The sequence below is a fragment of the Acomys minous genome, assembly GCF_964271855.1.
Source record: "Acomys minous genome assembly, chromosome: 20".
NCBI classification, from domain to species: Eukaryota; Metazoa; Chordata; class Mammalia; order Rodentia; family Muridae; genus Acomys; species Acomys minous.
Window position 1 is genome coordinate 6217695 of NC_140502.1, and position 18129 is coordinate 6235823.

The 18129-nt window shown below is 38.7% G+C and overlaps 1 protein-coding gene and 1 pseudogene across 2 annotated transcripts in view; both read left to right on the forward strand.

Moving 5' to 3' along the window:
* Nucleotides 1–3532: 3532 nt before the first annotated feature.
* Nucleotides 3533–18129, forward strand: part of LOC311590754 (vomeronasal type-2 receptor 116-like) — a gene marked incomplete at both ends in the record, with an annotated part of 31217 nt that continues 16620 nt past the window's right edge. The window contains one exon of the mRNA XM_084770022.1: nt 3533–3741. Within this exon, the coding sequence (XP_084626148.1) occupies nt 3533–3741 (209 nt within the window). The remainder of the gene's footprint in view (nt 3742–18129) is intronic.
* Nucleotides 5375–16673, forward strand: LOC311590755 (vomeronasal type-2 receptor 116-like; annotated as a pseudogene). The gene is made up of 6 exons: nt 5375–5400; nt 6894–7186; nt 8557–9364; nt 10624–10851; nt 12640–12763; nt 15742–16673. The product of its transcript is annotated as a vomeronasal type-2 receptor 116-like (transcript).

An 18129-nucleotide genomic window follows, 5' to 3' on the forward strand; every position in this document is an offset into this window, starting at 1 on the left:
CTATGTCACAGTAGTCCACTGTATGGCAGACGGAACAAGGCCAAAGGGCCCTAGTGTGGTGGGGCAGGTTATCCAAAGCCCAGGCTAACACAGCCTAATGGACTGTTCCTGCACACTCTTTCTCTCTGGCAGAACTGTGAGCTCCAGAGCACCAGTATTAATGTCTACTGACACAGTTGGGGGCGGGGGGAGAACGCAGTGTGTACGTGGGATAGATCTGACTTTGGATCACTCCATCAGTCCACAGAGGGACCCAGGATGCATGTGGGTGGGGACCCGGTCTCCAAAGCCTAGCCAACCCGCAGAGTAGCACACTGTACCAGCAGTGCTCTCTTGAGGACTGAACCAAGGCCCAAGGGCCCTGGTGGCCATGGGCAGGGTGTCTAAAAATCGGGCAAATGATGGACAATAGTCTGTAACTACACTCTTTTGAATTGAACAGTGGAGTGCAGAGCGCCAGCATCAGTGTGTGCTGTCCCAGTGGGGAACTCAGGGTGTGGATCAAAGTCACCCAGACCTGAATCCATGTCACCTTCCCGATCCAGGGAGGAGTTACCTGATCCCCACAGTTGAGGGTTGTCATCTTAATGCCACTCAACTATGAGCAGCGTTTGTTGGCCAGTGAAGGACACCAGAAACTACCATCCAAAATTAAAAACAGCAAGATGATTAAAGGCCAGCAAAAAAACCAAAACAAAAAACAACAAACAGTGAAAATATTATGGCATTTCCGGATCCCAGTTATCCCAAAGCAATCAACTCTGGAAAATCATACACAATTGAAACCCAGGAACGTGACCTCATATATTTAATAATGAAGGTGGTATTTGAGGAAACAAATGAAATAAATACAGGAAGATGCATCTAAACAGATTGAGGACCTTAGAGTAGCCAAACAAGAGGCCTACAGAATAACAAATAGAACAGACCAGGAAACATCCTCCTGACACATAATAAAGCAAAAAATGTAGAGAACAAAGAAAAATATTAAAACCAGAAAGGAAAAAGGACCAAGTAGCATATTAGAGTGACACACGAATTCTTAGAAGACACCATTAAAGCCAGAAGACCCTAGGCAGAGGTCTTGCAAAACCTAAAAGGTCACAGATATAGTCCAGATTACTATACCCAGCAACCCTTCCAATAAGCATTGATGGAGAAAATAAGATATTCCACGACAGAAACAAATTCAAACAGTACCTTTCCACAAATCCACCCCTAGAGAAGTTACTTGAAGGAAAACTCCAACCCAAAGTGGCTAACTACAACAAGGATAACACAAGAAATATATAACTTCACTTCAGTAAAACAAAAACCAAACAAACACACAAATACACTACTCCAAGCAATATCATAATCAAGGGACATTAATAGTCACTGGTCATTAATCTCTCTCAACATCAACTGCCTCAACTCTCCAATAAAATACACAGACTGACTGAATGGATGAACAAACAAACTCAACATTCAGATGCATTCAAGAAACACATATCAGCCACTATGATAGACATTACCTCAGGGTAAAAGGGTGGAAAAAGTTCTTCTAAGAAAACAGACACAAGAAGTAATCTGCTGTAGCCAATCTTATATGCAATAAAATAGACTTTCACCCAAAATTAATCAGAAAAGATGAGGGAGGACACTTCATATACATCAAAGTAAAATTCAACCAAGATAACATCATAATTCTGAGCATCCAAATGTAAGTGAAACCACATATGTAAAAGAAATATTAATATATTTATATACCACACTTCATTATTAGTGGAAGGCTTCACCACCCCCTTACACCAAAGAATAGGTGAATGAGACAGAAGCTAAAATGATAAATCATGACCCTAACCTATGTCATGAATCAAACGGATTTCAGAGATGTCTGCATAACTTTTCACACAAACACAAAATATTCTACCTTCTTTTTAGCAGCTCATGGAATCTCAAGGTCATTTTGATTTGCATTTCCATGATGAGTAGGGAGGTTGAGCATTTCTTTAAGTGTTTCTTAGCCATTCGATGTTCCAAGGTGGCGGTGAGAGGTGAGGACCTTTTTTAGAAGCCATAGAAATCAAGTCAGAAAATTGGACTTATTTTTGAATCAGGAACCCCAATCTCCCACCTCATTACAGTGGGAGAATGATAGTATGCAAGGACGAAACTAGGGACAGTTGTGTGTGTTTTAAATCTCATGCTTACCCTGAATCAAAGAATCTTCTGGAGTAATGTTTCAACTAACTTCCTATTCTGCATATTTAATGCTTGTGTATAAAGGAGGAGCAGCTTTTAGTTGATTGGAATTCAGGTTTTCCCTATTCCCAACAATTGCACTGACCTGTGAATTACTGAGAAGCAGGTTCTACTGTGCCTTTTCATTGCCTGCAATCATATAATAGACAGGATCTGGCTACTATGTGCTCACTGCTTATTGTTAATCTGAACAAAAAAGTCCCACCAAGCTACAGTCTGACCTGTTAACAAATCTCATCATTGATGCTTTTTATTATTGCTTCACCTGAATGTTTGTTCACTCTAGTCACCCATCCTTACTTAGTGGAGTCTATTTATTTTAGGGGGCATCCTTTCATTACCATAGCACAGTACACAGTAACTTCATTGACCTAAACCCCTCGTGGTTAGGAAGTAGATTACTGCTCAACATGACTTCCTTCAGTACATTAGAAGAAAGGAGTGCTCTAGATGCAGGGATGGATCACAAAATCATGTCTACACAAAGACTAATAGAGAGTAAAAGCAAAGAGTAGAAGTGGAGAGGTTTGAAATCTCAAACTATAAAGAGGGGAATTGATATTTACTCTGAAATTAAGTAAATGAGGAGAGCATCAGGACTATTGGCTTTTCCAAAGTGGGAAATAATCTGACTGTGTTGGGTGAAGACATTATAATGTTTTGCAGATACAGATTTATGTATCATATAAAAATTCAGAAACACTCAGAGTCAGTAGGAAGAGTTGATTCCACTGGTTGACTTGGTTTGGAAAAGCATGGTCTACCTTACTTTTCCTGAGTGTGTATGGCATGGATACATTCAGCCCTTCTCCCAATTCACCTACAGTTGCTACCTCTCAAGTAGAATGTTTTCATCAGCCAAAGTTGTGAAAAGTTTTTTACTTCAAACTCTGCCATAATTGTCCAACCAGAATGTTAACCCCTGAGCTCTTGCTGTCTATCATCTTTGCTGAAATAATGGTGCCTGTGCCAAGAGAAGAAGATTCAAAACATATTTTCCAACTTGTTTTTAGGTAGAACACAGGGCCTCAGATGCAGAGCCTAAGGGAACAAAGAGTTTCAGAACTCTCCATGAAAGTGGAGGAAGTGCCAGGAAGAACTTGGGGGTGATTATCGAAACTGCTGCACTCATTAACAAAGTTGAGGCACACACATGTTCACAAGCACTTGGGCTGAGTGTATTCCTGCTGCGTATTGTTATATCTGTATCTACCAAAACAAACACACTTTTATAAAAATAACTGTAACACAACCTTCTCATGGCTGGGCATGTACTTGTGTTGATAGCATGTTCTGGATTTTGACCTTTGGGCTGCTGTATGTTCCCAATTTTGTTGGTACCTTTACTGACAATGAGTGCTATGTAACAGTCAAGGATGGATTTTCCCGTGAAGGAGATGTGACAGTTGGTGCATTTTTCCCTCTTCATACTTACTACACAAGCAAAAACGTTCATGTTATGACAGCAACACACTATTTCCACGACGTTCTTATACAGTAAGTACAATTATTCATTGTAATGGTTCAGAATTCTTCTAACTTCAATGATATAACAATTAAAACTGTTTTCCACAGTCACTTTCCATTCTCAAGTATAGTCAAGTACATTATCAAGTGTGTCCTCTTCAAAGGAAACGTGATCATTTTCATGTTCTTCATTTTGCTTTCCATACATGTTATTGGAAGATCACGATCTTCATTTGTCATGCTTGTAATGCCAGATAATTTGAATATTTTCATGTTATTATTTCAGAGCATGGATAAACTAGTGGTACTTCTGGGGCTTTCTTCAAGTCTAAAGTGCTCTTGTCAGAAGACAGGATGCCACTGAATCAAAATTCTCCTAAGTGCCTAGAAATGGTGCTAAAGTGAAGAATAATAGCTATGTTACACACAGCTGATTTCACAAGACGTCTATCACTATTAAATTTTGGGACCACTTTCATATTTACACATATATCTTTCAATCTATCTCACGTATTTACATCTCAGTATTTCTTTGCTAATCCATGTTTATTGTCAGATAGATTTTATAAATATTACAAGTTTCATTTTTCCCTTGTTTATATGGATGCACAATATAATATTCCTTTTATGTGAGAGTAGACACAGAAGACTGTTTTTTAGGTTTTCTGAAATATGTAAGGTTAAAGAATAACATCAGAAAAACCTGATTTTTTTAGACAAATTAATAACAAATATTCAAGTGTGTCTCTTTATAGAGAAAATAAAGTGTGCTGGTCCAATACAGGCATCCCATATCTCTAGGGATAAATCAATAACTCCCTGAGATAAAGCAACAGGACTTGGAAATATATTAACACATGAAAAATTGGTATAAAGATAGTAGGAAAATATAGTTATGAAGGTGAATTGTACTCTGAGTGACATAACTGTGTATTTGTTAAAACTTTGGTGGGGTGTAAAGTGAAAATTCAGGAATGGTGCAGGAAGAAATATGTTCAGATGTAAAAGAAAATCAGATATTTGATGGTGATGACACATTTAAACTAATTGTTAAACTAAATACTATTTTGAAACTAACATAGTATAAATGCCCGAAAATCCAAAATTTTATATGTAAATGCAATAATATGTAATTCAGTGCAGTAACTCAAGGGAGATTGTATTTTCTGAGGATCATATTTTATTTCAAATAAGATCACAAACTTGTCACATAGGCCTAGCAGAGTGGGGACTTTGGATGCTGGGTGGAGCCCCTTTTAGTTCATCATAGCTGATGTGTCAGTTACTCTCCTTTTCCTTGCCCTTTCCTCTCATGAGCTCAGGCACCGATGTACATCTGTATTTTCTCTATATCAAGAAAGAAGCCCATATGTGAAAAGACCACACTTTCAGTTTCCCATTAGTGATGAATGTCTTTCTGTTCCTTGATGAATGAAAGGATTGTGTTCTATAAGTACTTTCTATAGCCAAAAATAATATCTATGTAGTTCATGAAAGAAAAACAGTATTTTTACTTTGAGAGATTAACAATCTCTTAACCTGAAACATTATTCTGAGTTTATACAAGCAAATTTGTGTTATTTTGTTTATGAACTTGAAATACATTACCTCTCACCTCCATATTTTGGCCCTGTTTGAGTTCCTGTACTTTCTTCTTTCAGAGATGGACTATGATGTGGAAGTACAGGCGTAATAAACATTTTCCTCATCATTTCATTTTTTTTTCACGGTATTTTATGACACAATTTTACCCATAATAAAGACACCAAATAAACCCTTTCTTCCCAAGTTCCCTCACTATGCCAACCACCTCCTTTCAGAACAATGAGATGTAGACAGGAAATATAAGGCATCCAGCTGAGTAAAGGCTTGAGTTCTCCATGTTTTATAATTCAAGTTTGTAGTATCCAGAGTAATGGAATCTTACCATCAAGTTCGGCAGGACCCAATCTTGTCCCTCCCTGATATATGCTAGAGAATGAATATGAAGTGGACACACACACACACACACACACACACACACACACACACACACACACACAGCATTTGGCTTTCTTAACGTGACTCAGATGGTTATTCTAATTGTACACAAGTTCACAAAGATGTACAGAATTCTCATCTGATTAATTTTGCTGCCCAGTGCTTTTGATTTGAGACATCTTTATAATAGATTTTTTACTTAAGATTTTGTATCGCTACTCTCTGCATTCCTATTTCAGCCTTTGTAGCCTGTCAGACTGCTCCTACATTTTGCGTTTTTTCATGATTTCACTCTGCTCAGTACAATTGCATCCTTACTTATTAGCTTTCAATTATGACATATGCAGCATCTCTTGTTTTGTATCATGTGAAGATTCTAGACAAATCCATTAAGGTCCAAAGAAACCCAAGCTCAGAGCATGCAAATTGAAAGCCTTAGTAGCTTCCAGGAGAAGGAGTATACAGGAGGGAAGGAAATAATATAATGTTTTTTGACCCAGTGTGCATGTTAGATATGTCACACCAGCAGTTACTCAAAGGGAAAAGAGTTTTTAAAAATGAGTAAGAAAGCACAAAGAATTAGAGATACAAATAATTAATGAAGAAAAAAAAAAAACAAAGCAAATCATTAAAAAAAAACCAATGTGACTAAAAGTTCAAAACACAGCAGGAACATTCTATATTTAAAGATAAATTTTTGTATTCTTTTCTAGTACGTTTAATGTAGAATTAATTTCTTTTTCTATAGATCTTTCTAAAATATGAAATAATTTCATTACTTTTCAGTAAAATCCTGTAAAAGTTTTATTATTATGCATTTTATATCCAGTTGAAGTACAATTTAATACATGTAACTTTAAGGAAACTTTTGGGAACAGCACACCTGACACTAAAATGAAATACTATTCCTTGTGTAGGGGTCTTTTGGCATCCTACAGAGTGCATGTTCTTTCCCCAACACATTATTATTAGACAGATCAAGAGTTGCCTACCAGCTGAGTGCAGTGGCTCAGATCATAATTAATTAGTGCTAATAATTAATCATATCTACTCAAAAGGTACATCATGCTTATTCAAGTCATTCATGAGATGATGTTAAAATATTATAGGAAATTTGGCACTTGAATTATAATAGCCATTTCACCAATGTTAAGGTTTATGTTTTTGTCTTCCTCCTGTATACTTTTATGAAATCTGTGCAGGTATAAATTGAAGAACTACCGTCTTGTTCTGGCCTTGGTGTTTGCCATTGAGGAGGTCAATAGAAACCCTCATCTTTTACCCAACACAACTCTGGGCTTTGATCTCTACAATGGTACACCTTATGAAATGAGTATCCTTCTTCCTCCCAATTTTTGGCTTACAGGGATGACGCAACCCCTATTTAATTACAACTGTGTAAAAAAAGAGACTGTCACCTGCTGCACTCACAGAAACATCAATGACAGTTTCAGCACAAATAGGGAGACTGTTACAACTTTACAAAATACCTCAGGTGAGGACTCGGGTTGGAAAATAGGAGTCAAATATACTTTTTTGACATTATTGGATGTCTTAAAATGTTAAATAGGGACACCTGGAGACATCATCTATCAAAGGAAAGTCTGACAGTACTTGATAGATTCTTACTTCTGGTACTTGAAATACAAACGACGGAGAAGTAGATGAGACCATCTAGGTCACTGAAAGTATGTCAGTAATTTTATTTTGGAAAATCCTGTATTATGTTGAATTTCAAAATGTGAGAAAAATATCTTCATTTTTTAAATTAATTTATTCTTGGTACATCTCAATGGTTATCCCATCACTTGTATCCTCCCATTTTTCCCTCCTTCCCATTTTCCCCTTACTCCCCTCTCCTATGACTGTTCCTGAGGGGGATATCCTACCCTGTATATGCTCATAGGGTATCAAGTCTCTTCTGGGTAACCTGCTATCCTTCGTCTGAGTGCTACCAGGTCTCCCCATCCAAAGGACATGGTAAAATATGAAGCACCAGAGTTCATGTGAAAGTCATACCCCACTCTCCACTCAACTGTGGAGAATGTTCTCCCCATTGGCTAGATCTGGATAGGGGTTTAAAGTTTACTGCCTGTATTGTCCTTGGCTGGTGCCTTAGTTTGAGCAGGACCCCTGGGCCCAAATCTGCCTATCACAATGTTCTACTTGTAGGTTTCTAGGACCCTCTGGATCCTTCTACTTTGCTATTCTCCCATGATTTTCTCATCTAGAGTCCCAATAGGATGTCCTCCCCTCTGTCCCAGTTTCCTAGTAAGTGAAGGCTTTCATGGGACATGCCCCTTGGGCTAGTATGCAGATATAAATGAGTATACATCATTTGAGTCTTTCTGCTTCTGGGTTAACTCACTCATTATGATCATTTCTCCTTCAATCCATTTGTCCACAAATTTCGGGAATTCTTTGTTTTTAATAGCTGAGTAGTATTCCATAGTGTATATGTACCACAGTTTCTTTATCCGTTCTTCTACTGCTGGACACTTAGGCTGTTTCCATGTTCTGGCTATTATGAATAAGGCTGCTATGAACATGATTGAGCAAATTTTCTTGTTGTGTGCTGGAGCATCTTCAGGGTATATTCCAAGGAGCGGAATAGCTGGGTCTTGAGGAAGCCTTATTCGCAGTTTTCTAAGACAGCGTCAGATAGATTTCCAGAGTGGCTGTACCAGTTTGCATTCCCACCAGCAGTGAAAGAGTGTTCCTCTCTCTCCACATCCTCATCAGCATGTGGTGTCGCTTGAATTTTTGATCTTAGCCATTCTGATAGGTGTAAGATATTCAGAACTGATATTGTGTTTGATGCCAGTGCTGCCAATGTTTTTCCTCCGGTTTCCATTTGTCCCCTAGAGCTCACTTTTGGGCCATTTGATCCTGTCTTAAATGACCCAGATCAGTTTAAATTCCTCTACCAGATGGCCCCCAAAGACACTTCTCTGCCACTTGCCATAGTTTCTTTGATGCATCATTTTAACTGGTCCTGGGTTGGTGTGATCGTCTCAGATGACCACAGAGGGACTCAGTTTATCACAGGGTTGAGAGAAGCTATGGAGAGTAAGAAAATCTGCATAGCCTTTGTGAAAATGATCCTTGGCACCTGGAATTCATTTTCCATTGCATTATGGAAAAATCTGGTGAATATTCAGGAATCAACAGCAAACGTAATAGTTATTTATGGGGACGTTGCTTCTTTACAAGGTCTAATGCGACACATTCTGCAACAGTTAGTGACATGGAACATCTGGATCTTGAACTCGCAGTGGGATGTTGATATCAATCATGATTATTTCATGTTAGATTCGTTTCATGGAAGCCTTGTGTTTTCACACCACCATAAGGAGATGGTTGACTTTACTAATTTTGTTCAAAGAGTTAATCCCTACAAGTACCCAGAAGACATTTATCTTCCTAAGCTTTGGCATTTGTTCTTCAAGTGCTCATTTTTTGAGGTTGATTGTCAACTTTTGGAGAACTGCCAAACCAATGCTTCTTTGGAGTTACTGCCCAGACACCTATTTGACTCATCTAGAGTGAAGAAGGTTATAATATATATAATGCTGTTTATGCTGTGGCCTACAGTCTCCATGAAATGATTCTTCAACAAATACAGATAAAGCCAAATGTTAAAGGAGAAGGAATAGAATTTCCCCCCTGGCAGGTAATATCCTTTCTTATGTATTGTAATATTAGCAATGTGATATCTTATTATTTCCCAAGGCATTCAAATTTAGCATCATAGGTTTTGAATCTCTTTATAAAATATAACTATATATACATATTCAAATTATTCATATTACATCTCTGTTGTTATCCCATCCCTTGTATTTTACCATTTCCCTCTCCTTACCACTTTCCCCCTATTCTGCTCCCCTATGACTGTGACTGATGGAGACCTCCTCACCCTGTATATGCTCATAGAGTATCAAGTCTTTTCTTGATAGTCGGCTATCTTTCCTCTTAGTGCTACCAGGACTCCTCATTCGGGAGATATGGTCAAATATGGGGCACCAGAATTTGTATGAAAGTCAGTCTCCACTCTCCACTCAACTGTGGGAAATATCCTGTCCATTGTCTAGATCTGCGTAGGGCCTCAGAGTTTACTGCATGTATTGTCTTTGGGTGGTGTCATAGTTTGATCAGGACCCCTGGGCCCAGATCTGCATCTCATAATGTTCTAGTTGGTTTCGAGGTCCCTCTGGATCCTTCTATTTCCCCATTCTACCATGCTTCTCTCACCATCTCAAAAGGATGTCCTCTCCTCTGTTCCACTTTCCTGGTAAGTGAAGACTATCGTGGGACATGCCCCTTAGGCTCGTGTCCAGATATAAGCGAATAAATACCATTTGACTCTTTCTTCTTCTGGGGAAGAATTCTGTGCAATTCCCTGAACCATTTACTAGAGCTTCTAAATACAGTCCACACTGCTCACCACCATCTTGAGGTCTCCAGAATCTCTTGGCAATAAACAAGGATGTATTCTTCAGAGTAGAGGTAGGGGCAGTAGATACTTAAGGGTGAAAATGCTTCTGAGCACTACTGCAAGGTTATGAGGGATCACTTTAAAGTTAGCGTTACACTTCAGGGCATTCATGTTAAGAATGGAAGGCCTAAATATAGTTCAAAAGTTTCTAGGAGTGGCTAGGTTTGCAAAGAACTTTGAATCAGCGGAATCCACGTAACTCTGTTTCTTGCTGACTTAGTTGAATTTAGTTCAGTGATTTCACTTGAACAGAATATGATTTTCAAATTTTAATGAATTTTAATCCAATAATCTTTCATTTACTCAGGCACATTGATGCCTCTTTCAGAGAAGGCTTTCATTAGGATGGGCTAAAACCATTGAGATGTTTGTTTTACTTAAAAAATATTTTTAGTATTCCAGTTGTCCTTCAACATCTGTTCCTACATCTCTTTCAGTTCCTTCCTTTCCTCAAGAGCAGCCTACTTAAAAATCATGTGGGAAGTCGCATTGTAATGAATGAGAGAAAAAACTTAGATCCAGAGTATGAAATTCTCAACTTTTGGAATTTCCCTAAGGGTCTAGGATTAAATGTGAAAATAGGAACCTTTTCTTCATATTCTCCCATTGGACAACAGCTTTCTTTATCTGAGCAGATGATTCAATGGCCTACCTCATTTACAGATGTAAGTAGTGACTTATCTCTATACTTTGACAGTTCATAAAAAAACAAAAACAATTTTCAGGATGTAAAGATCCTTGGGCACTCATTCAGTACCAGCCAATATTCAGCTACTGATAAGGATCTTCACAAAAAACAAACAAACAAAGAAACAAACAAACAAAAAACAGTCAACATAGACTATTTTCTCATTCTCTGGCTGATCCATGGAAAAGTTTCTTCCTACATTATATTGATGCTCACATATTTCTTTTGTTTTGTACTCAAAATTTATTTAGTTATTCACTTTACAGCACCTCCTTTATGTCCTTCCCCTCTGTCCTTCCATCATCTTCCTATCCCTCCTCCCATGCCCCTCAGAAAAGGGAAAACCACACCCTAAAGGTCTAGTACAGCTCTTCAAGTCTTCTCAGGACTGTGTACATCCTCTTACACAGTGTCCAGGCAAGGAAGCCACACCAGAGAGAAGTGATTGAAAGGCCTCCAACTGAGACCATATCAGAGACAGCCCCATCCCTTCTGTGGGAGACCCACATGGAGTCTAAGCTTCCTATTGCTTATATACGTATAGAAAGTCTAGGTGTAGTCCATGCCTTGTCCTTTGGTGGTGCTTCAGTCTTTCAAGTCACTTAGGGCCCTGATTATTTGGGGCTGTTGGTTTTCTTGTAGAGTTCTTTTCATCTTCTGTCTGCTCTATCTTACTTCACTCGTTGACAAGGGTCCCATTGCTCTGCCCAATGTTTGGTTGTGAGTTAAGGATTATGTTTCAATCTACTGCTAGGCAGATCCTCTCAGAGGCAGCCATGCTAGGTTTCTGTATGCAAATACAGTAGAGCATCATCAATAGTGTTATGAATTTGCTCTCTCCCATAGAGTGGGTCTTAGTTTGTTCCAGAAATTACCTTGAACATATTTCTTATGAATAAACTGTCTGTTAGGGTTTCCTCACTGATGCAAAACAATGATATGTTTAATTTATCACCTAGCCTAAGAAATGTAAAGTGACATTTTTAGTTTGTCAGCCTCTGAAAAGGTAGGATAGAATGACAGGTGTGTGTGAGTGTGTGTGTGTGTGTGTGTGTGTGTGTGTGTGTGTGTGTGTGTGTGTGTTTTATAGTTTTATACTTCTTTTCTAGTTTGAGTAAATAGTCAACAAAATCCACTTAGAGGAGGACAGGGTTGTCTTGGCTGGCACTGTGACCGTGCTGTATATCATGGTTGAAAAAATGTTTCAGGAGCCAGAGGAGGTGATGATGTCATGTTCACAGACCAGAATCAGAGATCAAAGAATATGATTGTGTATTTTCTGTCTCCTTTCCATATTTCCATGACAGTAAACAATGAAATACTGACCCCATTTTGTGATGTTTTTTCCCATTTCTTACAAATGTTTCTATAAAATTCTGCATAGAAATGCCCAAAGAATTGTTTCCATGATGAATCCAAGACATGTGAAGTTGTCAATCAACGTTCTCAACTTCATTAATATAAAAGCTCTGCCTGATGGCCAGTAGAGTATAGAGATAGATTGAATCTGAAGTCATACCGTGACCTTCGAGAACACAATTTTAGCCACCTATTCCTAACAGTAGCTTCATGTATTGGATTAATATTTAAACACATGTGTTATGTAAGCCCAAAAGCTGCCAAAATTAGGAATACCAAAACATATTATTTCAGTTATAAGTGTAAGCCTATCCAAACCATTATTTAATTATACTCAGAAATACTCCATTTACTCATATTTTTCACAAAAGCTCAAAGATTTGCTAACAGCTTTCATGTCTCTTAGATTCCTCAGTCAGTGTGCAGTGAGAGCTGTAGACTTGGATTCCGGAAAGCTGCCCAGGAAGGCAAGGCTGCCTGCTGCTTTGATTGCATTCCTTGTGCAGAAAACGAGATTTCCAATGAGACAGGTAATTACAGGAGTACGGACAACTTTCTAACCCATCTACAGGAGTCAGCGATACCTAAGAAAATGGAATGAGACTCGAGAGAAGCAGGATTTACAGTGTTGTTGCAATGCAGGCATTGATCCCTCAAGAGATCCACCTTGTCCATGAATGGACAGACTGTTTCATTTCACCATGAGCGCAGTATGTTGAGCGCCATTTTTTTGTATTGTCAAAGCATGCTCAGTCCCATGTAGGATTCACTTAAAGTTTGGAATTCTCACATCTTGTTCATGATTACTCCCGATAAAAGATTTTCTTTTTTTTCTTCCTTCCTTTGTTTTAATACAGCATTTGACTGGAGAGATGTTTGATATTTTCAGTACATGTATTTTATATCTTTCCTGATTAAGTTTCTTTTGTTTAACAGAAAATATATTAATTAATATAATTTCTTCTTTTTAAATCTTTCTCTCCCTTTTTTGTTTTTGTTTTTCTAAAATTTATTTATTTATTAATTCATTCATATTAGATCTCAATTGCTATCCCTCCCTATTCCCCTCCCCTATGACTGTGACTGAGGGGGACCTCCTCCTTCTGTATATGCTCATAGGGTATAAAGTCTCTTCTTGGTAGCCTGCTATCCTTCTCCTGAGTGCCATCGGTCCTCCCCATCAAGGGGACCTGGTCAAATATGGGACCCCAGAGTTCGTGAGAAAGTCAGTCCCAACTCTTCACTCATCTTAGAGAATGACCTGTCCTATGGCTAGATATGGGTAGTGGTTCAGTGTTTACTGCACGTATTGTCTTGGTTGGTGCCATAGTCTGTGCAGAACCCCTGGGTCCAGATCTGCCCATCATAAGGTTCTAACTGTAGATTTCTCGGGCCCTTGGATCCTTCTATTTCCCCATTCTCCCATACTTCTCTCACCTAGAGTCCCAAAAGTATGTCTTCACATCTATCCTACTTTCTTGGTAGATTCAGACTTTCATGAGACATGTCCCTTGGGCTAGTGTCTAGTTATAATTGAATATATACCATTTGAGTCTTTCAGTTTGGGGGTTAACTCACTCATTATGATCATTTCTAGTTCAATCCATTTGTCCACAATTTTTGGGAATTCCTTGCTTTTTATTAATTTTTAAATTTTTATTGTAGAGTAAAATCATTCATATTACATCTCATTTGCTATCCGATCCATGCATCCTCCCATTCCTCTCTCCCTCTCGCTTTCACCCCATTCCCCTTCCCTATGACTGTGACTGAGGGGGACCTCACCCCCCTGAATATGATGCTTCTTGGTAGTGTGCTATCCTTCTCCTGAGTGTCATCGGGCCTCCCCATGAGGGAACATGGGCAAATATGGGGCACCAGAGATCATGTGAATGTCAGTCCGCAGTCTTTACTTAACTGTGGAGAATGTCCTGTCCATTGGCTAGATCTGGGTAGGGGTTTGATGTTGACTGCAGGTATTGTCCTTGGTTGGTGCCATAGATTGAGTAGAACCCCTGGGCCCAGATATACCCATCATAGTGTTCTTCTTGTAGGTTTCTAGGACCCTCTGGTTCCATCTATTTCCCTATCTCCTTTATTTCTCTCACTTAGAGTCCCAATAGGATGTCCTCACCTCTATCCCATTTTCCTTGTAATTGAAGACTTTCATGAGACATTCCCCTTGGGATAGTTTCCAGTTAGAAGTGGTTATATATCATTTGACTCGTTCTGCTTCTGGGTTGACTCACTCATGATCATTCCTAGTTCAATCCATTTGTCCACAAATTTCGGGAATTCCTTGTCTTTAATAGTTGAGTAGTATTCCACAGTGTAAATGTACCACCATTTTTTATCCATTCTTCTACTGAGGGACACTTAGTCTGCTTCCATGTTCTAGCTCTTATGAATAAGGCTGCTATGAACATGGTTGAGCATATGTCCTTGTTGTGTGCTGGAGCATCTTCTGGGTATATCCAAGGAGTGGAATAGCTGGGTCTTGTGGATATCCTATTTTCTGTTTTCTGAGATATCATCAGATAGATTTCCAAAGTAGTTGTACTAGTTTGCATCCCACTGGCAATGAAGGAGTGTTCCTTTTTCTCCACATCCTCAACAGCATGTGGTGTTACTGAATTTGTGATTTTAGCCCTTCTGATGGGTGTAAGATGGAATCTCAGAGTCATTTTGATTTGCATTTTTCTGATGACTAAAGACCTTGTCTCTCCCTTTTTGTGAACACAGACTTTTATCACACTATATAATTTGAATTTCCCTCCCTCTGTATCCCTAATCCTCCCCACATCCTTTCTGACCCATATCGACTCCTTATGTATATGTCATTAGAAAATAACAGGAAAACAGATCCAAGAAGCAAATGTTAAGGGTAGAATATTTGGGTATTCTTTTTTAATACCTAGAAATATTTCAAGAATTCTCTCTCTATATGTTAAAACATGCTACATCTATATGTATCAACAAACTACTAGTGAATGACTTAAAATTCAAGGATGTAATGGCACTTATTATTTCAAAATCATTCATAGTATGAACCAAAGTAGTGTACACAAAGAATTATATGAAAATAAGTAAATATGAAACCCTATGCATAGAACACCATATAAGAAATGAATTTCAAATATTATTGTGTATATTGTAATACATACATAAATAACTATATATGTACAGAAATTCATGATTTTAGTAAGGTAATTTTTGAGTGAAACCATGTTTATACAATATTATCCTCTAACCTTATTATTTATAAAATAGATGCAAAATCAGGGGAAGGATCCAAAGATAAGGAAAAAAACATTGTGTTGCTGCCATTTTTGTTAACGTAGACAATGATCGCTGCATAGATTTGAAATTATTCACAGACTATTTAAAAATTTCTGAAACAATAAATAAAGGCGAGTCAAATAGTATTCAATAAGCTAAGGCTCTGTAACAATTATAGTGAAGGACAAATCCTGAGGATTGATTCACAGTCACCTTCATTTCTGAGCAGATATGGATCAGTGTGTCAAGTGTCCCAAAAGTCACTATGCAAACTTGGAGAAGAACCACTGCCTCCAGAAATCTGTGAGCTTTTTGGCCTTTGGTGACCCCTTAGGTATGGCTCTCACCATCACAGCGCTGTGTTTCTCTGTTCTCACAGCTGTGGTTCTTGCAGTCTTTGTAAAGCACAGAGACACCCCCATTGTCAAAGCCAATAATAGGGTTCTCAGCTACACCCTGTTACTGACACTCATTGTCTGTTTCCTCAGTTCCTTGCTCTTCATTGGAAAGCCCAACACAGCCTTGTGCATCCTGCAGGAGACAGCATTTGGAGTTATGTTCACTGTGGCTCTCTCCACAGTGTTGGCCAAAGCTATTACAGTGGTTATTGCATTCAGGGTCACTGTTCCAGCTAGAATGGTGAGGTGGCTAATGGTATCAAGGGCCCCTAATTTTATCATTCCCATGTGCACTCTGACTGAACTTGTTCTCTGTGGGATCTGGCTGCTTACCTCTCCACCCTTCATTGATCAAGATGCTCATGCGGAACATGGCCACATCATCCTTCTGTGCAACAAGGGTTCAGCAGTCGCCTTCCACTCTGTCCTAGGGTACCTGTGCTTCTTGGCACTTGGGAGCTACACCATGGCCTTCTTGTCTAGGAATCTGCCTGATACATTCAATGAAGCCAAGTTTCTGTCATTCAGTATGCAGGTATTCTTCTGTGTCTGGGTCACCTTCCTCCCTGTCTACCACAGCACGAAGGGGAAGGTCATGTTGGCTATGGAAGTTTTCTCTATCTTGGCTTCCAGTTCAGCACTCCTTGGCTTGATTTTTGCCCCCAAGTGCTACATTATTTTGTTAAGGCCAGATAAGAACTCCTGTGTTGACATCAGGCATAAAATCCATTCAAAAAGAAAGAGTCTGTTAAAATTTAGTTAAAAATTAATATTAATCTATGTTGAAAAATTAAAGACAATGGTTGAAAGAAATGTCACACCATTCTATATCTGTCATTTAGGTATAATCAGATCAGACTATGAGGGTTCCTAAGTCCTCATTCAATTATACTAACGTCCCTTTTCACTGGAACCATTACTCTTTTCATATTTAAAATCCATGTTATACTTTCCTGTATGAGAATTTTACTATGTATACTTTGTTAGCCTTCAGCCTATTAATATATCAGTGTGGAATAAACCATGGGTATGTGTCTTTCCCTGCCTACAAAATGCTGGTACTTAAGATGTGTCCTCACATTCCGTCATGTTATATTGATTTGATCCTTCACTGATTAATACATATTAAATTTCACACAAATTTAAAAAATTTTTGTGCAACAGAAGCCTCTGTTATGCTTTACTGTGTAAATTGTAAATGTTGACACCAAATTGTTTCTTAAGCATCAATTGTATGGATTCTTTTGTTACAGTGATTTTGAGAAGAAATTTCATGATATAAAATGAATTTCGAATATCCTAGTTTCATATTTCAATATTTTTGTTACATGAGGAGAACAATAAAGTCTCTTATTTTACAGTTCCATAGTGGATGCATAATTTGTAACTCATAGATTTTTTAGAGATATGGAGATCAGAAATTGGATGTGAGTCATTGTTCATGTAGTTCATGAGTTGCTATGAGCACAGTGCATTGGAGCAGAGGGAAGCCATGTGAGCAAAAGACATTACAGAAGATGGAATTACTAAAATTCTGCAGAAGAGCATTTATTCTTCACTGTAATAAACTGAGTGTTTTTATTTTTGTTTTTTTCTTTTATTGAATGTCTATGATCTTCACATCATGCACCAAAATCCCTCTCTTCTCCCCATCCCCTCATATCTGCCCTCTGCCTTGCATCCTCTCCCAAGTAAAAGAAAACAAACAAACAAACAAACAACTTCTCACAGAAGCTGTAGTGTATCATGCAGTACAGACATTTGCCCACGAATCTTTACTTTCAAATCTTCATTGCTATGAGTCATGGGTCTGATTTCAGGCCTACACTACCGCTACTGGATCCTCAGTGGACTACTGTGAGAAATCTCATTGTTGCTGTGTGTCATGTCAAGGAGATTCTTAATCTTTGAATATGCAAGTCCATCTCCTTCATGTGTTCCAGCAGGCCATAGATGGGGTCGATGCTGGAGTGAGGATGACTCAGAGCCCTGGGGCAGAGTCTGATTCCTAGTCCTCAGGGCAGAGCCTACACATACTCCTGTGTCATCATGGCAGGGCCTGCTCTCTCACTTCCTTCTCCTCAGGACAGGGACCACTCTCCTGCTCCCATGCCCTCAGGGAAAGGCTAGCTCACCTACTCCCATACCGTCAGGGCAGGGCTAGCTCACCTGCTCCCATGTCATCAGGGTAGGGCTAGCTCACCTGCTCCCATGTCCTC